The sequence below is a fragment of the Mytilus galloprovincialis genome, chromosome 9 (assembly GCF_965363235.1).
Source record: "Mytilus galloprovincialis chromosome 9, xbMytGall1.hap1.1, whole genome shotgun sequence".
NCBI lineage: Eukaryota > Metazoa > Mollusca > Bivalvia > Mytilida > Mytilidae > Mytilus > Mytilus galloprovincialis.
Window position 1 is genome coordinate 31,252,067 of NC_134846.1, and position 25,834 is coordinate 31,277,900.

The 25,834-nt window shown below is 32.4% G+C and overlaps 1 protein-coding gene across 2 annotated transcripts in view; it reads right to left on the reverse strand.

Moving 5' to 3' along the window:
* Positions 1–2,273: 2,273 nt before the first annotated feature.
* LOC143044802 (ATP-dependent RNA helicase DHX58-like) overlaps positions 2,274–25,834 on the reverse strand; it is a 49,465-nt gene continuing 25,904 nt past the window's right edge. For both annotated transcript variants that reach the window (XM_076216967.1, XM_076216966.1), the window contains exons 9-14: positions 14,815–14,910; positions 14,061–14,251; positions 10,112–10,256; positions 9,530–9,754; positions 4,966–5,133; positions 2,274–3,229 (exon numbers count right to left, since the gene is read on the reverse strand). In XM_076216967.1, the coding sequence (XP_076073082.1) occupies positions 2,613–3,229; positions 4,966–5,133; positions 9,530–9,754; positions 10,112–10,256; positions 14,061–14,251; positions 14,815–14,910 (1,442 nt within the window). In that variant the 3' untranslated portion in view covers positions 2,274–2,612. The remainder of the gene's footprint in view (positions 3,230–4,965; positions 5,134–9,529; positions 9,755–10,111; positions 10,257–14,060; positions 14,252–14,814; positions 14,911–25,834) is intronic.

Here is a 25,834-nt window from a genome sequence, read left to right on the forward strand (position 1 = left end):
TGGCATATAATTTCATTATATTGACAACAATGGATGAGTAAGAAAAATGGACAAAATAGGTAGAAATGTCAAAAATTCGGGTACGGCAGTCATCCATTGTTTTGTAATCTAAATCAATTTATAATTTCATCTTGCGTAGCCATGCAGAAAATATATAAGGGTATTTCTCTTTTTAATAAAATATAACGTCTGTTTTGTATCGAATTTCGAGAGTTTTCTTCGGGAACTCCGGCTTCTTCCGCCAACAAAAACCGTCAGGTACGAAATAACAATAAAAAGGAGCTTAAAAGTGTCGTAAAAATAACAACAATTAATCAATCAATCTGTTTTATAAATAAACTTTTTTTTTAGGAATTCGCTATTAAAAATTAAAACTAATTTAACTGTGTAGAAAATGTAGTGAAAATATAAGAAGACACTGTGGCAATTCTTACATGTAACTTTCGTTCCTTTAATTTCATTGAAAAATGCATTATAAACTTGTCCAGTGTCCATTTTAAATGTTATTAAAGTTTGTACACATTTGTACACATTCAAATAAGTTCTAAAATATTCAGTATAAATGTATGAAAAACATGAACAGTTTGAAATTAAACTCATTATAACTTAATTTAATCAAATTGCTTAAGGTTCAATAACCATAGCCGAGCCTCATCATAATAGGTAATACAGAAGGAATGCATGTTTACTTTATAACTTAATGCATTAATGTTGCCAGATAGTTTAAACGTATTGTATTATCCAAAATATTGAAAACAGGATCAAATACACGTTTGGCAACTTAGAACGTCTTTTACATTACATACAAACACTTTTTTTTTATAGCTATACGAGATTGTTTATTTCTCATTAGTGAAGGCCGTACGGAGACTTATCTATATATAAGTTAATACAACAACGTCCTTTTGTCTCTGGGGAACAGTTGATTTGTGACAACCATATCATACCTCCATATTGAAATTTTTTTTTATTGATAATGTAGAACAACTTCCAAAAAACATGTTGCGCGATTTTTTATTCTTACTCGAGACCCAAAAAAACCCGACCCCTTCCTATGACGTTAAACTTGTTTTTCCCTAACAAAATGCGGCATGTCAGATAAATATATATCATTTAAAAAGGATAGCCTGTACAGGTCACATAAAAATGAGTTAAGGTTTGCAAAGAGTCCCTTTATTTTAATAACATGTTATTGAAAAGGAAAACTAGAGGCTCTAAAGAGTCTGTGTCACTCACCTTTTTCTTTGAGCATATATATTCAACAAAAGATCTCTCCAACATTGTAGACGAGAAGAGAATTCATGACAGAAATCTATGTTGTGTTAGTCTTGTATTACTGATAACTTAATCTGTGAAGTGTCCCTTTTCTTTTTAGATTTTGTCCAAAGAACCAAAAGAGGATAAACAAATCCTCAGTTAAGAGCAATTACTTCTACAACGAGTGACAGTCTACTTTTTATATCAGCAAAATTTTACTTGTTAGTAGAATTTGCCTTGTTGATCATATCTTTTTTTTTTTATCAAAGTCTCTTATTATCTATTACAATTTTTAACATATAAGCAACACAGATTAATTATAAGTATCGTCATCAAAGGACATTAATTCCTATAAGGAGTCGGAATTCAACGATTCCCCCATATTGCCTTAAATATAGATCTTGTCTTGCTAGTTTTCTTGACTTATTTATGTTTCTATCTAAGATATAAGGCAAAAAACACACAAATTGGTAAAATTCGTCATGAGAAGTCGACTGACGATTTCTACCATGCAAACCCATTTGTAGAACTTGTCATGTTGATTATAATTGCATTTTGAAGTTTCTCTCTATCTATTTTAGTTTTCAAGATAGAAGGCAAAAATGAAAGAAAAAAACAAGGATTACATTTATCCTTTAAGGGAAATAATTAATACAAGAAGTTGTCTGATAGTTTTGACGTATATTGACAATTTGAAGAGCTCACCACTCTGACATGTTTTGTCCCAGTCAGTTTTTTCTCTACTTATAATAGTTTGCAGAACAGTAGAAAAAACTTGGATGTCACCTTGATGTTCTTTTTTAGCCATGTTGGTTGGCAGTCGGGGTCAATTGACACATTTCTTTAAACTAGAACTTCTGATAATGATTGTGGCAAAGTTGTGTTTTGTCGCTGTAGTTTCTAATGAGAAGATGTTTGTAAAAGTTAACGATGGAAGACATTTTGTATCGATTGCTTTAAATGCTCATATATTGCTCAAGCTATCTGATTCTTTAATATACAATGCTTACAAGACCTTACGGTTTTGACGAAAATTTATTTACAAAATAAAATAAGTTGATCATAACGAAATATTGATAATCTGATTATTGTGAAACATGTATTTATTTCAATGATTTACAAACAATGCACATAAATTTGTAACTGCTAAACCTATTTAAAAGTAAAATCACAAAAATACTGAACTCCGAGGAATATTTAAAACGGAAAGTCCCTAATCAAATGGCAAAATCAAAAGCTCAAACATGTCAAACAAATGGATAACAACTGTCATATGCCTGACTTGGTATAGGCATTTTCTTATAAACAACGTCATCAAAACATATATACACTGATAAATTATTGTATAAATCATATCACATTGCAACAGGCATTTTATTGTAATTGATGAAATCATCGTTTGTCAGTTCCTGTATTTTGAATGGAAGATCACACCATTTTTCACAGTCTATAAATGAATCTGTTTGAGGATCAAATACCTTGATATAGTCTTGTGATAACGCAACAAATTCACTCTCCTTGTAGATGATTATCGAACCCCATCTATGTTGACACTGCAATCCAAATACTTTATCTAGTTTTTTACAGCCATCAAATTCAGTTTGCTTCTTTTTAGGGAATGGTACCCTCCTTATTCTTGTAAGAATTGTATTATTGCAAACAATGAACATTTTCTCATTAACATGTCGTAATAAATTATCATCAGTGATTAAGACTCCGCAATATTTACATTTAACAGAAAAAACTCCGTTTCTTTTTTTACTCATCTTCATTTGTTGTTTTCTTCTTTCGCTTTCTTCTTTTTCATATATTAGTTTCTCTGCTATAGCTATATCTCTGGTGATATTAAGTTTGGAAACTTCGTCTATAGCTTGTGTCATTAGATACTGCCTCTGGATGTTTTTCTTTTCAGTCTCAAATTCCTTTGTTGTACCAACTATCACTTCTTGGCCTTCCTTTTTGCGTACTCTACCTATACATTTAAATACAAGTGTTTATTCCTTTATATCAGCATCTACCTTATATTTGAGCAGCAAGAAAAAAGATGGTGACATTAGTATAGTTAAAATCTTTTTTGTCCAATTTCTGAATTATCTTTATTTCGATTTTGTGTTTAATTCTGCTGATATTAAATAAAGGCAACAGTAGTATACCGCTGTTAAAAACTCATAAATCCATGGACAAAAAACAAAATCGGGGCGACAAATTGAAACTGAGGGTAACGCATTAAATATAAGAGGAGAACAACGACACAAGATTAAGATTATCATTTTTATTTCATTGATTGATATTTGTACATGTTGTAGGTTTGGCTTGATTTTGTCGGAATTTGTCTTTTAAGGGTGCCCCTAACACTACAAGGATATAACTCAGTAAAATTAGCTTAACGTTTAAATCACGTTGTATTGTTAAGGAAAAATTAAGCTTCTCAATGATCAAAATTAGTGTATATCAAACTGCTATATATCCAATGAAATTTTCCCAAGAAAGTGTGTTGTTCAAGTTTTTGAAATTTTGATATTGTTGTCAAAGGGTCAAATTAAATATTTTGTAAAAAATGAATATGAAACGAGCCAAATTAGTTTTAGTCATGGTGTTTGGTACCATCTTAAATGAATTGGCCATTTGGTAATTATTTACTTTTTATAGTATTTATTCTAAAGTGATCATAGTGATTCTAATGTGAATTGCATGAACTTTAATTTTTATAATGCATAATACTTGATCTTAATATATATATATTGATAATATGATCTATGATTTAAAACAGAAAGACAAAAGATACAAAAGGGCCATTGAAACCCATAAGTCCAATACGAACAGACAACGCCAATGTCAAAAGAAAACATACTTTAGTTGCCCTTTCCAATCGATTTGTATAGTTTTGTCTTACGCTTTTCTCTTACATCACTGTCCCAGGATAGGGGGACAATAATGTACTATTAAACATTTTAAACCCTGACACATTCTGTATGTGCCTGTACAATGTCAGGAGCTTGCAATTCAATAGTTGGGGTCTGTTGTTGTTTGTTGTATTTGTTTTTTGCAAATAGATGTATACATACATCAAACTTTTGGTTTTCTGGCTTGAATTGTTTTTCAGTAGTCATTACGAACATTTACACACGTAAACTTGTGTTGTGATATGGATAAAGCTAAATGTAAGTATTACAAATATTCTCCCCGAACTTCACATTGATAGGTTGTCCCAGACTCACCAACCAATATCACAAAAAATAGTTAAGTCATATTATCTTTGTATGTGTAATTAATTGAATCATAAATGCCCATGCTCGAGTATTATATTTTTTAAATACCTGCAAGATCAACCGAAGTTGAACAACATAAAATGTTATCTCAGCTTGGACTGATGATAAAACCATAAAGATTTATCTCATTTTAAGTACATTGAAACTGTCGATTCAATTGCACAAAATAAAAGAGACTTGCAACTTATACTTTTTTTTTAGAAATATCTGTGTTCTTACAATACATTGGGATTTAATTGAGGTATTCTTTGATGTAATGAAATGTAATTAATCATTTGTAAAAGTAGTTTGTTCTATATGTTTGTTTATATCTGAAATATGTTTTCCATGTATCAACTGCATTTATTTGAATGCATTGATACATACATATTTGTCTATTTGATGTCATGATATATTGCAAAAGTGAGAGAAGAAATGTAAATTATTAAATAATTCATACCACGCATTTGCAAGCTGCTTATTTCATCTGCACTAAATCTATAACGGATCATCATATTACATTGTGGAACATCAAGCCCTTCACATCCTACTGACGTTGCAACAATGCACAAATGTTCACCATTTCGAAACTTCTCCAAGACATCTATCTGTTGGTCAGGAGGGCGACCTGGTATTCAAACATGAAATGTAGTAAGGACAAGTATTATTTTTGTAAATAAAATCATCATAGATATCAGGATTAAATTTTGTATTTACGCAAGACGCGCGTTTCGTCCACAAAAGATTGATCAGTGACGCTCGAATACAAAAAACTTAAAAAGGCCAAATAAAATACAAAGTTGAAGAGCATTGAGGACCAAAATTCCTAAAGGTTTTGCCAAATACAGCTAAGGTAATTTGTTCCTCAGAAAAGCCTTAGTATTTCAAAAATTACTGGTTTTGTAAACAGTAAATCCATAAATATGACCATATCAATGATAACTGGAACGTTTTTAATTCACTTTACAATGTTTTTCTATAAGAAACCTTTTTTTGTCATATATTACATAAACTTATGATAGTAGTGTCGTTCCCGAGGTCAGCTCTAAAGCATTGATACTTTCTCTCAGAATGTGGGGCAATATTATATTTGATGCATGCATGAAGCAAATATACGTATAACCATATACGTTTTTGGTCCTCAGCGCTCTTCAACTTGTTTTGGCTTTCGAACTGTTTTTCACCTGGGCGTCACTGGTTTGTCTTGTGTGGACGAAATGCACGTCTGGCGTATTAAATTTTAAAGCTGGTACCTTTTGTTAGCTATTATTCGTGCGTTTCTCTGTCCTATATGTTCTCCCATGTATTTGTATTGTAGGCCTGTCATGTAATGTTGTCATTTAAATGTTATATTTAACCTTGCCATCAGAGCAGGAGGCTTGGCATGCCACAAAACCAGGTTCAACCACTATTTTGTTCTTAAAATGTCCTGTACCACGTCAGGAAAAAGACCATTGTTATATAATGGTTCATTTATGTGTGTGTTACATTTTAACGTTGTGTTTCTGTTGTGTCGTTGTTTCCCTCTTATAATTGAAGCGTTTCCCTCAGTTGAAGTTTGTAACCCGAATTTTTTTTCGTTTTCAATCGATTTACGAGTTTCGAACAGCGGTATACTACTGTTGCCTTTATTTACCGGATAAAATGAAATCTACCAAAACGTAGCCATGCAACGTTTACAAAAAGAAAGTCCTTAAAAATTGCGTAGCAGGCATCCATAATCCATAAAAAAAAATAATAGCACAGAATATTGTCAAATTGTTCTGACATTAAACAAAACTTCAACTATTCCGTTTTGAGGATGTGAATAAAGCTTGGATGCTTTGGGTACTCCTCATTACATAAGCATGGATCGTTTGAGGTCAGTTCAACCCATTTTTCTATGATTCAGAATGTAATTGGTGTAATCAAAGAGTAATTAAGGATTCATCTACAAATCAAACACAAAATGAAAACTTTTGTCTGGGTCATAAACAAATGTTGGTGTAATTAAGCCCCAGTCATACTGTCGCGTTTAGACAGCTAGGTTTTAGTACGTTTAGAAATGCTACGTTTCATTAATTTTTTATCACTTTTTAACGGTCCATACGTTTTACAAGGTTATGCCATGTTTTGATCCGTTCGTCTATGTATTGTTACGTTTTGTTATTCTTTTTTAATGAATACACGGGGCACTATTAAGTTTTAATGCGTTTTATTACGTATAAACTACGTTGAACTATGTTTCAGAACGTATAACAAGGGGACAGTACGTTTCTTATTCGGTAAACTACGGTTAAACTACGCAGTATCACGTGTCACTACGAAGTGATCATTGACCTATGAAACGGCGTCCTTAATTATAAAATTCAGGAAAGACAGAGATACAGAGAGGAACCGAAGTAACTCTAAAAAGTCAAGGAGAAAAGCTTTGATCGCTTTAAGAGATGTACGAACGATGCAGTAGATTTTCAAACACAATATGCGTTATTTTCTGAACGCCTTATTAAAAAAAATATTTAGAAATGAAATTAAACTGTTATAAGGAAGTGACTGTACAACAAAGAAATGACACATTGATAGTTAAACTCAAATCTGTATTACTGTCTTGTTCCTTGGTATTTTCCACAGTGTTTGCAATACATAGAGAACAATATTTTAAAACACTTGGATACATTAAAAGACGACGAAAAGAAAACCTTTTTTTTTTATAAAAATACCTCTTTTCGCTTTCCCTAGGCTTAAAAACTTGAAAGACACCGACATCTTGGCAATTAACATCAACTGCAAACTATGAAAACATATTCTATACTGTGTTTGTTATATTGATAAACATGAAAAACAAAAAGAAAAGTATAGAAAAGTTTTAGACAAACATATCACGAGGTGTCGAGTCTCTTAAAAAAATACAGTATTTTTAGAATAAGTGTCACATGCATTGGCTTGGGCTCCTGGCAATGGAAGTTGACCATGGTCAATTCGTTTATTCTAATTAATCTAAAAAGATGTTTGAAAAATCTTGTGATCTATGCAGTTACATGGATGCTGGGATAGATTTGACAACGATTTATTGAAATAACTGTGTAATAATAATGCACAATTTATCAATTCCATCCGTTGTCTGTTCATCTTGCTTTTAGACTAAGAAAATATTTTAGCAATTCGCAGAAAATATGATTATCTGATGTGCAGTGCTTGTCGTCTGTTTATGTGGTTCATAAGTGTTTCTCGTTTTTATATAGATTAGACCGTTGGTTTTCCCGTTTAAATGGTTTTACACTAGTAATTTTTTGGGCCCTTTTTTACCTTGCTGTTCGGCGTGACACAAGGCCCCGTGGTGAAGGCCGAACCTTGACCTATAATGGTTAATTTTTATGAACTGTTACTCGGATGGAAAGTTGTCTCATTGACACTCATACCACATCTTCCTATATCTATACATCTGATTATACGTAGAAGAAGATAAACATACGACGTAATACGCATAGGCACGTAATAATGCTTAGCAAAGCGTCATTAAACCAAGTAATGCGTACCATGAAGCGTAATATAACGTACAAAATAAAGGCAACAGTAGTATACCGCTGTTCAAACTCATAAATCCATGGACAAAAAACAAAATCAGGGTAACAAACTAAAACTGAGGGAAACGCATAAATACAAAAACCTTATGAAACACAGCAGATACGTACTAAACCGTAATAACACCTAGTAATTAGAATCAAAAACGTCTTAGTACGGATCGAGTACGTTTCTAATACGTATTTCTACTTGTCTTTCACGTTTTACTGCGCTTTTCTACGTTCCTACAACGTTTTTATTTTTAGTCACGTTTGTATTGTGCTGACCACTACAAACGGGACAGATCACGTATCAATCAACGCATAGCTACATGTACGTATATAGCCGTGTTAAGTACTGATCGGTACGATTCGCTACGTATATTGCCGTTTCGCTACGTTTTGAAAAAGTAGCAAAACGGGATAACCGAAACGTGACAGTGTGACTGGGACGTAGGTGCAAATAGGATACCCTCACGTTATGCTTGCAACTCCTACGGTTTCAAATATCTTTTATGCAAATGTGTTGTTTGCGCAAATATAATTCTTTATAAATCTCTTTAGATTTCAAATAATAATAATTTGATAGCCTATCAACTATTATAATAGTGGTACAAGGCTGCTAACTTTTTTTTTATTTACAACTTACACTAGATTATTGTATTATATTCGAAAAACTACCGTTTATATTACTTTGTAGAAAACTACACGCATTTGATATGCAAACATACCTGGAATATACACAAAAGCATGAAAATTAAAAATGAAACTTAATATGCACAACACGGTTTCAAACTGCTTGTTTTGACTTAATAGAGAATGTCAAGAATCATCAAGCTTAATTTGGAAATTTTATTTTTCGAACAATCGGCTCTAAATGACCATCTGAATATGAAGGTGCTAATCTGTTGTTTTTTTTTGGCATTTGAATCAGTTTTAGTAACCTCTGTTAATATTTTAGTAGTTCCCATGGAAACAAATAATTATACCAAAATAAACTCAGTTTCTATGATTTTCAAGTAGTTCTATCAATTGTTTGACAATTTTCTTAATGCATCATCTTCCTGACCTTGGAATTGAGACAAATTACATTACACAATATTTCAAACTCTCAATTATGTTTTATTGGTAATCATGGGAACACAGTGCAATATTGCCAAAAAAACCAACCATGGTTTGATATATAAGCCTTGTTTTATTTGACAACTGCAGCAAACATGTGATTTTCATAAAATGCAGTTTCAATCATTTCTAGGGAGGAAGCTTGATGGTTCGTGTCACACCCTCTTAACCATTCCGTAACACTTTGACTCCATGTTGGCTAGGCTTAAGACCTTGTTATCAAACATAAAATTCATTTGTCCTTTCGTTTGATGTGTTTTGTCATTTGATTTTGCCATGTGATTAGGGACTTTCCGATTGAATTTTCCTCGGAGTTCAGTATTTTCGTGATTTTAATTTTTGTATATACTTAAAGGTTACTACCTCCTTCTTCTACAGATTTGTGCGAACCAGTCAGGTAGGTACTACGTAGATAACCAGGAAGTCTTTCTGCTAAGGCTATTGCTGTTGCTCTGGTTTTTACAAATATAATAAATCTTGACTCTTCTTCTAGTTGTTGATATGCGTTTTCAATTCTTTCAATAACAACCTTTATATCAGGATTGCCCTCAATGTATCTTCCTATTTCTCGAATTTCAGCAAACACGTCTTCGGAGAGAAAAATAAATACTATGATATGACACAGAACTCACAGTTATATATAACAAAAACTTAGCTGTCGTTTATGCGTTCAATATTTTAATAGATACTATTGCTATGTGAGATATATTCCGTAAACACATGGCCTTTTTGAAGCTTGGAAAATACATAATTTAATATTTTTCATATTGATACTCTAATATGGGTTGTTTGTACAGTTATGAAGTATCTTATCAAGAGTAAGCTGATAACTTTTTTTCATTCCTGATGTGTTAAAAATGGAATCGATATTTGTAAATCCGTACTATTACTTCTATGTGTTAAGCGTACTTATTGAGAGAATTGATGTCTTTTTAAAAAAAGTACCTCTTAATTTGGATACGATTTCCCTCTCTTCCTCAGTGTTTGCACTTTGACTTGCAAACGATTCACTTGCATATCCTTGCATGATCACGTCACGAACTTGATCAATTTCTAGCAATGCATTGATTTCAAGACATTCTGTATACAACTAAAATTTAGGAAATGTAATTATAATTTATCGTTACATTGACCAAAATTTTCTTAACTTTTTTTCATTTGATAAATACCAAAACAAAAGCTTCGAAAGCCTTAGGTGGCGAAACAAAGAAAGATTTTGGTGGAGATGGGGACGAAGGTGGGATGTTCATTTTGTTGGGCTTGTTAACAATTTTAGAATAATCTTTCGTATTTTTTTGTGTTGAAATCTATACTATTAAACGAGAAGACCTCATTTTGTGTGTCGCTTCTCTTCTTTCCACAATAAATTAATCATCATGCCTCTATGTCCTATAGGTACATGGCATAGTCGCATTTGTCATCCATTCATATGATTATTCAGATTGAGTTATTTTGGGAGAAAAACGAGAAAAAAAGCGTCCGGATATTATTCCGACATTGGATGAAATTTTAAGTCAGATTAGACTTCCGGTTTGCGTTTTCTTTATACTTTGAACATACATTTACTACGAATAAAGAGTATTTTTCTATCTGACATCATTTTCAAGTTAACTATCCACGGCGGTCACAGAGTTTATTAATTGAGAGAGTATGTCTAATATACCAGTGACAGCTGGTCCGTGGATCGATTAGTAAAGTGAGAATTGAAAGTAAAAACAAATACTTTATTTATAGTAATGAATGTATATACTATACAGATAAGCGCTAAAATTATCCATGTGTTATTAAAATTAATAGAAACCAAAGAGGAATTTTTGGGAGAAAAAGGAGGAGCCGGGCTAGAAAAACAACTGTCATGTCCCAATGTACCTATGACTTTTGATACCTTTTCTGAAATTCATTAAATCTTTTACAAAAATTATTGATTTCAATGAAAGAAGATGTGGTATGTTTGCCAAAGAGACAGCTCTCCACAAGAGACAAAAATGACACAGAAATTAACAACTATAGGTCACCGTACGGCCTTCAACAATGAGAAAAGCCCATACCCCATAGTCAGCTATAAAAGGCTCCAAAATGACAATGTAAAACAATTCAATCGAGAAAACTAACGGCCTTATCTATATGTACAACATATGAACGAAAAACAAATATGCAATTTATAGTTATGAATGTACATAATATACATTTAAGCACTAAAATTATATATGTGTTATTAAAATTAATAGAAAAAAGGGGAATTTGGGGAAAAAAAGGATGAGCCGGGCTAGAAAACAAGTGTCCTGTCCCAAGGTACCTTTGAATTTTGATACCTTTTCTGAAATTCTCCAGTCATTAAATCTTTTACAAAATTTCATTGATTACAAAAAAAGAAGATGTGGTAGGATTGCCAAAGAGACAGTTCTCCACAAGAGACAAAAATGACACAGAAATTTACAACTATAGGTCACCGTACGGCCTTCAACAATGAGCAAAGCCCATACCGCATAGTCAGCTATTAAAAGGCCCCGACTGAAATACAGTGTAAAATAATTCAAACGAGAAAACTAACGGCTTTATTTATGTTCAAAATATGAACGAAAAACAAATATGTAACACGTAAACAAACGACAACCACTATTTACAGGCTCCTGACTTGCATGTTCATAATATACTAAATATATGTTCACACTGTAATTAATAAAAACAAAAAAATGGGAATTTTGGAAATAAAGAAGAAGGGATAAAAAAGATTTTTTCCTGTCCCCAAGTACCTATTCCTGAAATTCTCAAGTCATTAAATCTTCCTACAACACTTACATACTTTCAACCACGCTCTGAATGCCCGCGATTTCGCGGGTGTGTTCTAGTGTTATTAATAGAACGTTTCTGTCCCCAATTCCGACTAATCATTGCTCTCGTATCAATCATTGACATCTTTTGTATGACAACAAACGTCTAAAAAGAAAAACCTTGAAATATACATCACGGGATAATTTTCATAGTAGGGAAAACTTAACCGTGCAAGAATGATTCCAGGGAATATGAATAATGAAGGCTTTGGTCAGACATCTCTTCATTTGTTGATTTTTTTCTATAAATTTTCGTTAGTCTTTTTGTTGTTGTGGATATTTTAATAAACTAGACTTGTAGTGTATATTATTTACCCAACAATTATGTTTTTGCCGTTAAGTAACTGACATAGTATATCAGTTTCTTCATACACCTGATGTATTTCCCTCGGTTTTGGTTTGTTACCCGGATAGGGTTTTGGTTTGTGACTCGGATTTGGTTTTGGTTTGTGACCCGGATTGTTTTCGCATAATCGAATTATGACTATTGAACAGCGGTAAACTACTGTTGCCTTTATAAATGAACATATTATAAATATGTTCGAATGAAGTGAACAAGAAAATCATTACACACAAACACAAATGTAATCCTCACAGTTTTAGATTATGCAAATATCATGAAATAGTTAAAAATTAATGATGTATCCTGAATCAGTTGAATTCCTTAAAGTAAAATCCTAGATAATACTGCATTTTTGCATCATTTTAAGCCCCGGTCCAACTAGACCACGATCGCACCACGCTCACTGCGATCTAAATTAAATTCAGATCGTGGTGAGCTCGCAGTATGAGCGGCATGAAATTATAAATTTTCGTTTCTTTTACGTTGCTACTGCGTCCTCATTACGCTTCTACAACGACCCCGCTACGATTATACCACGTTCTCACCACGCTTATTCTGCGTCCTCACTACAATCTTTCTACGCTATCCTGCACGTACTCACTACGACCATACCACGATTTATCAGATTGCAACACGATCTTACAACACTTCTACTGTGATTATAGCACGACCGATCTTACTACGCTCCAAGCAATGTATCGTCAACATCGTGTTTCATATAAATATCTTCTATTTCTCATTGATACGTAGAGTTTTCATCGGAAACGGAGTCATGCAACCAAAATATAACTCGTGGGCGTAGTGGTAGAGGTAGAGGTAGAGGCAGAGGGATTTCTAATAGTAACAAATCATGATCCAGTAGATATACGTCGGACCGACCAATCAAACCTCAATCACAACTTATTGCTGGTCCATCAAGATCAAATGACGATGATTTAGTGAACGATAGTAGGGGTGACACAGATGTGTAAAGCATGGTCGAGCCATTGGAGAAAGAGGATAAGAGGTCCAAATTACATACAGACAAACAAAAGCTTGAGAACTTTTATATATTTTATATGACAATGACAATGAACATGATGATCGTAGTATGAACGTTGTCAAGTCACAGCGCGATGAGGACGGCATTGGCGTGCTAAAATTGTACTATGGTCTTAAACAGCGTGGTATAAACGTGTTAAAATCGTAGTGGAAGCGTGTTTTGGTCGCGGTAAGAACGTGATGGTCGTAATGAGGTCGTAGTAAAGTCGCTATTAGATCGTAGCACAGTCTCCACGACTAGAATTGCGCTGTCGCTACGCTGTCGCTACGATGGTACAACGACCTTTGCGATCTTACTGCGCTCTCATTACTCTTCTTCTACGACCTGATTTCGCCACGACCACACCAAGATTGTTTTGATCATGTTCAAAGTTGGCCACGCTCATCACGATCATGAAGATTTCAACCCAACCGTACTACGACCTTACTTCGATCTGCACAATTGCACTACGATCGTCAAAATTTTCATTTTTTTCACAGATCGTAGTGCGATCGTGGCATAGTGGGACACAAAAGCATATCATTTAGTCAGCATCATAAGAATTACTCCCTGATCAAAGTTCATCTCTTTACATTCAACACAAATCCCTCACAAAGGTATGACACTTGTTTAGTGTTAATCATCGCATGCTATCAATAGTACTTATGTAACATGTTTAATTTGATAAATCTAATATACCTCTAAATGTCTCAGACATGCATGCAGCAATCGAGGTACTTGTGTATCTTTATGTAATACATGCTCCACTTTTTCTTTAGTTTCTCCGATCCACTGTATATAACGGACTTCCGTTCTTTGAAATGGTGGATTATGTAATGCTTCATATAAGTCCCTGTTCTGGTGTAGAATTTCACTCAAAAAATTTGAAACTAAAAAATCAAAGATTTGATAAGCTCAAAAGAAAAGTTTAATGTTAAAGTGCCCTGACTAGTTCTAACGATTTTGAGTCAACTCGTTTTCAAAAACGTACACTAAACCTAAGCAATTTTCACGTTTTCAAGAAGCGCTTTATCTTCTGATTTTAACTGCAATTTATCTAAAAACACGAATCGAAAATAGCACATTAAAGAAGGTCTCCGAAAGACAACTGGACAATGCATGTGTGATTTGTTATACTTTCTTTTAGTGAACACGTTAAAAAAAATGTTAATTTGAATGCTATACATAAGGACAATTGATTATCCTTTGATAAACATCATGAAGTAGTGATTAATTTACAGATTATTCAACTCAAGGAAAGTTATCCGGCTGTAACATAAAACATTATGCATCGTGTATGTGACTGTTCTAACCATTAGCTTTTTTCAATGGTGATAGTTGAACTATGCGTTAATCGAGAAGTTGTATATGAACACATGTATTTGAACAGTAGAAAGTTCAATCGCAAGATAAAAGTCTTTGATTGCAGAACCAAGAATATATGTTACTTTACCTATTCGAGAGTTTAGTTTGTGTTCTACGTATTCCATTGCCCTAAATATAATATCTTTCAAAGGATCATGTTTTCTGGTAGTAGATGTAATAGGCACTGAAACAAATTAAACAACATATATTACCATCTTACACATATGATGAAAGTAGATTAACTATGCATATCAGAAGTTAAAATCTTCTTGAAATCAGTCAACTGTTTGAATTCATGTCGACAATGATTCAGTTATAGATGTACTAAATGGGACACGTCATGACACTTTTCGGCATATAAAGATAACATGTTTTTGGTGTGAAAAACTTCATTCACTTAGAACACAAAGTAATATGCTCTTTCGGCTATTCTGAGTTTATTTCTAGAATTGAAAATGAAAACTGAAAATGTGTTAAAAAGATAACAACCAGAGCAGAGAGCAGAAAACAGTCAAATACAACCAACGTGTTTTCGAAATTACAAGATAATCCCGCATCTAAAGGCGGGCTACAGCTGGCCGCTTGAAAATAATGTAAACTAGTGTAGCAATATGGACGCCATACTAAACTAGCGTCTAGATGTGTTATTAGTATTAACTAAGAAATGTAAATTATATTGTTTTGTGTAAAACATAACCATTAATCATATTCAGTGACATGGAGATAGAATGTAGGATATTTTTATGTTTAACTTCTTGATCCCCGGTTCTAGAAATGTGAAAAGCGTTAAGATACTAAAGCACGTTTCCTTCGTTCTTTATGTCATACGAGTATTTGACTTTTGTATCTTTTGATAAAAACCATTGATGCAATATTACAAAATTATGGCATCAATTTGTTTCTACTGTCATATATGTCACCATTAATTTTAAATGTTTAACTAGTGCTAGCTTTAAAGCAACATATTGAATTAAAGTCGTATCGTTTATTTTTTTGTAATTTCAAAGTTATCAAAATTATGCATTCAGGGATTGTTGATCACCCACTAGTTAGCTTTGAGTTTGTTACCGATATTTACTCAATCCCGACATTGATAACAATCACATAGACTACACTTGAGTACGTGGAGCACGTGGCAAAATAATCTATTTTATTTGTTCAGTATAACCAAATGGATCAATAGTGTAAGGTTTAATTAAGGAATGAATGTAATATTATTTCTGTCTATGAAGAAAAAACATAAAAAATGTGGTGCACACTGAATAAATCGCGTAGCGTTAATTTTAAAGTGTGCACCACATTTGTTATGTTATTTCGAATAGGCAGAAAAAAATACAATCATTTCTTATAATTTAATTCTTAATTCCATTTTAAACCGGAGAAAATCATAATAAAGCGTTGATGACGTCACGGTCACATGACAAAATTATGTCTATGAGCTGATAAACAAAACGACATCAGTCCATCAGAAGACGCGTTGCATACAAAATTCAATTATTGTCTGATGGTAACATAGTATATGCATTCTAGACAAACACGTATTGTTATGGTGTTAACACGAACCACGTTTCGTGCTATACAGATACGCTGAGTTGTATTCCTATTTCTTAGCCAACTGGGTAATAGTTTCTACAATGATTTACCAAGTGGCACAAATTTTTCTGTTTGACAGCCGACAAGTCTTCGTATTTCTTTTCAGTTTTGAATATCAGTAGAAAATCAACAAGTAAAAGGTTTGTTTGATTAAATCTTGACAGTAATCAAATACACAACCTATCGTACTCAAGGCGAACTTACAAAAGCGATATTGTTTGAAACGGTTTGTTATGATCATTTATAAATGAACCACTGCAAAAACAACGATTTATTTCATCTTTGACAAAATATTGGATTTGAATATTTATATGACAATACATTTCAGGTGTCATTGTTGTTTTCCTCCATCTTTGATTTTTAAATAACGATAAAAATGAGTCCAGATCTCAAATGAAATGTACAAATGTAGAAAGTAATTCGTTAGTTCGTGTGTAAGGTTTTTCAAGTTATTCTGTTTTATCATATATTATAGCTGTATTTTACAAAACAGATTTTTTTTTAACTAAAGTTTTCGAATATTGCTACATAGGAAGAGATAACCCAGATAAAGTTAATTTTATAATAGAATGCGTTTTGAGTTTTCCTATTTTATTATGTACATGCACTAGTAACCCGAATTTAACTTGATCGGACAAAAACGTGTTAACGCTATTTAAATGAGATTGATCGTTATTTGATAAAGATTGACAAAAAATAAAAATTATATTTAATTCATTTCAATTCATATCAATTAATTTTAACGCCAGTCAAATAGATTTCTCTGCAGTCGATCAATTGAAATCAAGTTAGTGGTTAGTTGCGTCAAACTAATAGGCCACGCCCCTGTTAAGCTATTTCAAACATGCATTAATTCGTTTTAAACATGGATGAGACCCGGACTTTTTACAGGTAAATCACTCAAGCAGAATCAATTTGCGCCAATTGCAGTTTTTGTTTCAAACTTTAAATGCGTACAGTCTTAGTAAAGTCACATGTTTCACAATTTAAACAAGCGAATGAATAATAGGGCGCCCGAATAATACACGTGACATGTTCATATATAAGGAATTAAAATAAAAACATTAAAATATATATGCACACGCGGTTTAAAAATGAAAAACTTGTGAATTTGTTGAAAATAAAATAGATAGATAATTATATAACATGATTTTAATTTGCTCAAATGCACTAGATCTTTATCGCATATAAACATGCGTTTCAAAAATTGCCAAGTTCTATGAAAACTCGTGGCATGTAAGTTACGTGTGGTCCTTTGCAACTATTTACAAAACTTTATGTATTCCTGTATATTTACCGTTTCTCTTTTTTCTTTTTAACTATAATAATTCTTTATTCCGTAAGAAAATTAATATACAGCTCATAGGATCAAATACATACACAAATTATACAGTTTACTATATTGTACTCGTATGTAAATGTAGACACGGAAAACTACACAGAAATTATTCATTGTGTACATAATTTAAATCGATGTATTTCATATTTTCGGTATTGACTGTAAAAAGTGCTTAAGTGCAGTATGAGTAAAATACAGAATTAACTCTATCTTTTTTTATATTTCTTTATTTTAGAGGTAAGCTGCTGGCCAAGTTTCACTTATTCTGTCGCAAATCATTTACTTCAATAACCAATCAATTGTATTCTGAAAGAAGTTGATTTGTTCTCTGTACGAATACATGAAATATTTCTCACTGAACATTATGTTTGCAATCGATGATCAAATACAAATCTACAGTATTTATATGAAAGAGACTTAATAATATATTTCTTTATTATTATTCTACATATATTTGAAGGATCGAAATAATCAATTCTACAAATGGATGTTATTTAAAGACTTGAAATTTTACAATTATCAAGTGCATCCATGAAATTTTTATCGACGCACCAGATTTTTCCCTTTCATCGTGCATAACGATCTTCTTACTTGTTCGTTGCATTCTAAAATTAAAATCCTACACAAATTGCAAAAACTTTTATTCTCCGGCTAGACTGCGTAAAAGATAAATATTGCTTTGTTTGTGTATACACAATGTTTTGAAGGCCGATATCCAGTTTGGCTAAAAAAGAATTAATTTGCGCCACAAGTTAATTACGCGAATTCTTTTTTTTTTTTGTATCACTTAATCATAAAAACTGCAACATTCATTTGCGCCAATAAAACAATCATTTAATTGTGCAAATATCAGTGTATATAAAGTGCGAATCCAGCTAGTTCATTTTTACTGTTATATGCGGGTATGTCTATTGTAGAATAAAGGATCATGGGAAAACTGTATTTGTTTAAGTTTTGAAAATATCAAGTTAAAGGATTTTAAGTTACGTTTTAACATATTTTCATTGTGATATGTCTTTATAATATACAAACATAGCGTTAAAATTCAAAAAAGTGTTATAAAAGCATCATAATATAGCATATCGATTATTGAAAGCGATCCATTTTAACTATAGATGCGATGAATTATCACTGTTAGTGCAGTCATTATTAATGTAGAATTTTCAAAGATGCGAGGAATTTTTATTGTAGAATTATGTGATAAATGCACTTGCAACAAATGAAAAAAAACTTAGTTGATGACTTTAGGATTTATGATACATGTATTTTCAAATTGAAATACAAACTCCTCATTCATTCTTCATCAAATATATAGCTTTTCAAACTTGTAACAAAAGCGATTCTCAAAATGTCATATTGTATTCTTCAGATTACGTTTTTCCTTGATTTTAACTTATATAGGGAATCACTGGAGCGTGACAGCAGCGGGCCCTCTTAGGCAGTCAGTGGGCCCCTACTAATGAAAAATTCTAGATCCGCGAATGGATACTACCGCAGAGGTAAAACCATACACATATGGGTTATTGTACATGAAATGCATGCTTCAATTCATTTTTGTTGATTATAGACCCTTTGGAACTCTATGTGGGCTATTTCAGCAACTAGGCAAACAATCCCCAAACTAGATACACGGTTAGATTCAGCATGTCAACGAATTCCAAATATCTATATTAAAGGACATTTGTCTATAAATTTGGACCCAACAAAATTGAAAAAGGGATCAAAAATATAAAAAAATGCATGCATCGAATACATTTGTTATTGAAGGCATGACTGTAACAATAGGATGAATATACAAAAATATCTTATTCTGGGGTCTCATTGGGGGGTTCTGATCCCGGATCCCGCTTACTGTTTTGGCAGATTCCCGTATTCCGCTTATTGTTTTGGTAGATTCCCGTATCCCGCTTATACTATGCAGTTCTATTTTTTTGTGATTATCCGTGTCCCGCTAGACTTCATTTCCCGTTTTTCACTTCACAATCATTTGACTTTCACCTGTCACGCTTGCAAAAAATCGGCAATCCGGCGTGACGCTTATACCCAAATGCGACCCACTATTTTAGTTTTTTACTCTATTTTGACTCATATTAAGCCCATTATAAATATAGTAAAAAAGTAGCGTGGATTTTTGTGTCCCTTTTTATCCCGTCTCGTTTCCCTTTTGAGCCATATATAGATGTCGTATGTGACAATGAAACAACTCTCCATCCGATTCACAATTTATAAAAGTAGACCATTATACGTCAAAATACTGTCTTCAACATGGAGTCTTGGCTCACACCGAATAGCAAGTTATAAAGGGCTCCTGTGTAAAACCTTTTAAACGGGAAAACAAAGGTGCAATCTATATCAAGATGTACGTAATTAGTGGTGAAGTGTCATGGAAATGGATAAAAAAATAAGGATAAAGATCCCTATACGCTTTATAAGAAACTAAATGGAATACATTTGAAATAAATGTTATTTCTATTGAATTTATTAGAGTGTTTTAAAACCAAACTTTCCTCCGTAAGTTAAATTTTATCAAATCTTTCTCTTACTTTATCTATTGTTTGAGCAAGTCGGCTAAATTAAGGCTTTACAGCTTATTTCCTAATGCATGTAAAGCAAAACTTTGGTTGGCTTGCTTGCTTTGTTTGTATAATTGTTTATACAAACTTTGTAAATAAGATTGACATTTTAAAACAATATGAATAGGCATAGTTTAACCTGTATTTTTAATATTTGAATTAAATTGGGTGTTATCATAATGATTATCCAATAAAAAAAGCAAGCAAATCAACTAAAGTCTTGCTCTACATGCTTAAAGAAATGAGCTGTAATAGATAGAAAAAAAAATTATACAGTGAAAATGCACCGCATATACAATACTAATGATTCGTTCCACAGTGAAAATGAAAGAATAGTATCATTATTCGACAGTAAACATGACTATAGCATTACGAAATCATCATGGTGGAATTTAGTTAAATATGAAGAAACTGAATGACAAAACATATTCTACGTTATACAACTTTAATAATTGTATTAAAATGAATATTTTTTACTGCAACAACATCTTACCTGTTAGTTATAAAGCACCTGCACGATCTGTTCGTGAAATGGAATATATTTCACAGCTGGATGGCTTTAGGCGCGATAAAACTCCGCTCGCATCTCTTACTTTGTTTAATTAGTATTATGTATTTCTGAACATATACATTTTAACCAATTTTCCTCATTTTCTTCAAAAATTAAAAAAAGTTCGTCTGTTTATTTATCATTGAATTTCTACATTAGACATTTATGGCATATACAGTAAAAATGATATTTTAGGATCCGCACTTTACATACACTGAAATATTATACACTTGTTTTCAAATGTTTCTTCTTAGAGCACTGAGGAGGTCCTTTTTGGTATTTACATGTAGGTTCAGAATTCGCAAACTGAAAGGGCCTCCTTAGTGCACTTAGACTGACAAAAAAGTGCACAATGGACCTGATGGAAAGATAGAATTGACACAAAAACATGGCATACGGAAGGAGAAGTATATAATTTCGAATTTTAGTAATTATAAAGTTAGGCCACACCAATTTAATTTCTTGTTCTACGGATTTTTGGACTCCAAAATTTGGGGCGAGCGAGCGATTTGAAAATTTTGATAAAAAAATATTTAATTTGAAAATTTTTGAGGCGAAGCTTGAAAAGTAAAGGCGAGCGATTATAATTTTTTTTTGTAAACATAAATAGTAGGTTTTGACAATATTAAAGCTTGATTTATCACTTGTACTTTGACATTTCTTTAATTTCTGAAGTATTTTTTCCCTGTTCACCAAGAAATAATTAAATCAGGTCTATGTATGTGTGACTGACAATGAGACAATTCTCCATCCAGGTCATAATCAGTTTGGGGACAACCCCTTAATGTTATAAATATCCCTTTTACATGTTTTATGAGGGATCAATATAAGTTATAATATATTTGTTTGTACAAAAGGGCTCATATTTTCTCAAAGAACTATATATCTACATTGTATCTATCTGGTATTAAATGGTCAAAACATGTCCAAGAATTTTGTAATATTCCTGGACTTTAACCATGTTAACACATTTACTTTAACAGATTAATATTATTCAAAATAAGTGGACCCCTCTTTTAGAAAAAGTTGTTTAGAATATGATGGAACTCTCCTCTTTTTGAGTACAAAATTCCAAGTTTTCAAATGTTTTGTATAGAAGAACTATACAAATCCTTGGTATTTCTATTTTCTTTTCTACATCAGTAATATGACCCCTTGTCTGAGGGAGGGTTGTTCTCAACCTGATAATAACAAACACAGGTCAAAGTACGGCCTTTTACACAGGGCTTTGATACAAACCAAACAGCAGGCTATAAAGGACCCTAAAATTATTAGCGTACACAATTCGAAAAGGAAAACCAACGATCTAATTTATATATTATGTATATCGAAACGGGAAAATACCAATGAACAACATCAACAAAGGATAACTGCTGAACGACAGGCCCCTCAATCAATCAGTTCAGGTGAATAAACATGCAGCGGCTATGGATAGTTTTGTTTCGCCAGCATACAATATAATTGCAGTTGAAGGCAAATCCTTCAGAAGTTCTTTGTACTTTATTCTAACAACGAACATTTTTGATAGGGAATATAAGTAACGGGGAAAAAAAACCAATTTTTTGTTTTTTACAGGTATAATCCGCTGTTATAAATTTATATTGGAGCACTCCCGCTTTGGATAAATAGGTTTCATGCTGAAACAAATATTCTCACAGATATTTACAAAGTGTGGTGGGGTGCTTTTATGTTTAAAATCGTTATATACAGGTTAGACTGTGATTTTAAAAACAAATGTTGATATCTTTTTATAATATTTACCAAAAAACGGTGCAGGAAATGGACATGATTACATTTCGGGATGCGGGAAGCGGGAATATAAAAAAAATAAAAAAATTCTGTTTTGAAAAAAATAGGTGCGGGCGGGTCCGTCGAACAAGAAATCAAATTGGTGTGGCCTTATTTAACAGTTGAAGTAAGTATTCTAATGTTACATGTACGTGTAAATATGTTAATAGTTTGGGCAATAGTTTCGAGGTAAATATGACACAATTAATAAAATTGAGAATGGAAATGGGGAATGTGTCAAGTTCCATTTATTGGCGCAATTAATATTATAAAACAGAAGAGATGGGCGCTATTCAAACGTTTACAATATGACAAATTACACCTAACCGTTTTCACAAATCAGTAATTTTTTCGCCCGGGGATATACACCTGCCAGTAATCTACCTTCAGTAACTTTACAATACCCAGCCGTGTCATTTCCGTATATTGTACATGTAAGTATCACGTGTTATACATGTATATACACCAGAAATACCCATTCAAGTGATTTTTAATTTCAGAAGAACTCCATATCGGGTACATAAACATAAAATTATAATAATATAAAAAATAAATGTTGTTTTATTAAAAGCACCTAGGTATGTATTTGTAAACTTTTGTTAATTCGTTATTTCATGTATCTTTTTTTTTGCTTCAATTACTTTTTTGTATCTTATTAACTTATTCGTAAATCAAAAAAACGCACAAATCTGAAATAAATCGTATGCATGGCATTGAAAATGTTGAATGATTTCTCTAACTCAAAACTAGTTATACATGTACATGTAGATGCCTCTGAAATTACATTTTTCTCGTTGGGTTGCTTGTCCATTTATTGACGTTCACGCTATATTCTTATGTTCGGTATTTGTGAAAAACGCTCATCTATCAATTTTACAAGAAATATAATACTTGTAAGTCATGAACATTGAAGTTTAACTTGCTATCATTTTTTCGTATACGCACAAACATAAAATAAAATGAAACACCTTAAAGCGGTTTCAATTATGCAGTGCATTTTGAAAATATAGTTTCCGGTTATTTTTGTTTCATACTTTTTCTATCCCTTTTCCTAAAAATTAGTACACGGGTCACTGGTTAATATAGAATAAAATTAACGGTACCAATTTTCTTGCACCAGATGCGCATTTCGAAAATACATGTCTCTTCAGTGATTTGAATTTGAGCTGTTTTATAAGAATATATGATGGTGCCTCGTTTTTAAGGGATTGTAATTCTTTAAAATAAATTTATCTATTCATCCATAAAATACACTATAATTTCACTTTTTTTAAATGACAACTTGTATCAACCGGAACGGCGTTTTACGTTTCCGCAAATTGGCATTACTTTTCCGCGAAAAAAAGATGACGTTTCCGGAAAAAAAAGTTTACGTTTCCGCAAATAAATATCTTACTTTTCCGGAAAAAAAGTAACTATTCCGGAAAAAATAAATTATTACTTTTCTGCAAATAATTAAGGAATTATACCTATTGATCGAAAGCAAAGCTATAATAAAAAATAAATATGCATTAAGTTAAAGGTCATCATAACAAGTAAGTAAAAAACATCATTAAAATGTATGAAAACATATGTTCAAACATATCTTGATATGTTCATAAGTCAGTTCTGGCATTCGTTGTTCTCTTTTCCTCGGGGTCAGGGGTGATGCCCAAATGCTTGGTGGAAATCTCAATTGCCACCCATATGAAATTCCAATATATAATCGGTAGACCTCATGCATTTATCGTCAGATGGAGCATCGACAATTAATTCAACAAAGCATTCTTTAATCATGTCAGTTGGCAAGTAAGCCAAACCAAAGATTTCTCAATGAAGTTTAACTCATCCTTACCCGAGTCAACTAGTTATATCTAGAAAATTGTAGCTATAATGAGATCAGAACATTTGTTTTATTAAAAATAAAAAAAATAAAAAAATTATCACATATGTACATTCAAATCTTTATAATTTACCAGGTAAATTTGCGGAAAAGTAATAAATGCAAATTGCGGAAACGTATACTTTAAATTTGCGGAAACGTAGTATTGGGACTTTGAATAATTAGCGGAAATGCAATTTGCAGATATTGACACCTGTGCGTTTGGATTAGCATTAAAATGTTCTTGTATTTTTATAAGAAATACTTTATAACACAATCTTGGACTTGTACAAGTACATATATGCATCTCTAAGTCCAAGCATGTGCATACAATAATGCATGTATGTACATGTATACGCATGAGTTTCTCGCTACATTGAAGACCCGTAATATAGGCCTTCCTCTTTTGTCTGCTCTATAGTCAGGTTTTTGTCTCTTTTACACATTCCCCATTTCCATTCTCATTTTTTTGTAATATACGACGGTATATTAGGGAGCGTCTAAACACCACCTAGGCCGCCTTAGTGCACTAAGCTCAAGAAGCTGCACTAAGCCCATGATGGGATGGTGCTATGAATGTAAAAAAGATACCATCGGACGCTGTTTTTTTTAAGATAATGTATCGGATTTTTTTAGTCATTAGAAATTGTAGTTAAGTCGTAATTTGATTTTTTCTGTCATTAAAGGTTTTGTCCGACGACACGTGCCAGTAATTAACAAGGTAATAAAATCACTGACCCATGCAGAAATAAAGAAACATAACAATTACACGGCTTCCACCTTTTTGTTTGCCGTGTTATATAATTGTTTGTTTTTGTAGGATTTAAAACAAAACTTTGTATTTCTTTCTTTTTTGCGTGTATTTTTTTATAGGTTAATTATTTTGACTTTATGATACTTTTTTGGGGTTTTTAGTCAAACTTCATTGTAATTCGAAGTTGATTTATTTTTGTAAAACGATTGTTTTAGGTGGTGTTTGTTTCGTTGTATTTGTAAAATTGTATGAAAGATTGGTTTGTCCTATAATATAATATGGAGCAGGTTTATGGGGTCAAAAAACATATTCCTGTATTAACTCTATACATAATAGGGCTTGTAGATTTTTTTTCTCGGAGTACAAAAATATGCACCAAATGCTACAGTTACTAGAGACTTAGGAATACCACCTAATTTTGATAAACAGTGGAAAAGTATTATTCGTTTGTGGTGTAGATTAAATAACATGAGCTCAAATCGGTTAAGTGCAAAAGTTCACAAGTGGGGTCGGTTAAGTGCAAAAGTTCACAAGTGGGCTGATAGTGTGAGTATTAAGCATAAGTGTGTTAAAAACTGGATTTTCTTAGAAAAAAAACCTTCTAGCTAAATTCAAGTCATTTATCGTGTCCTGAAAATATGGACACTAAC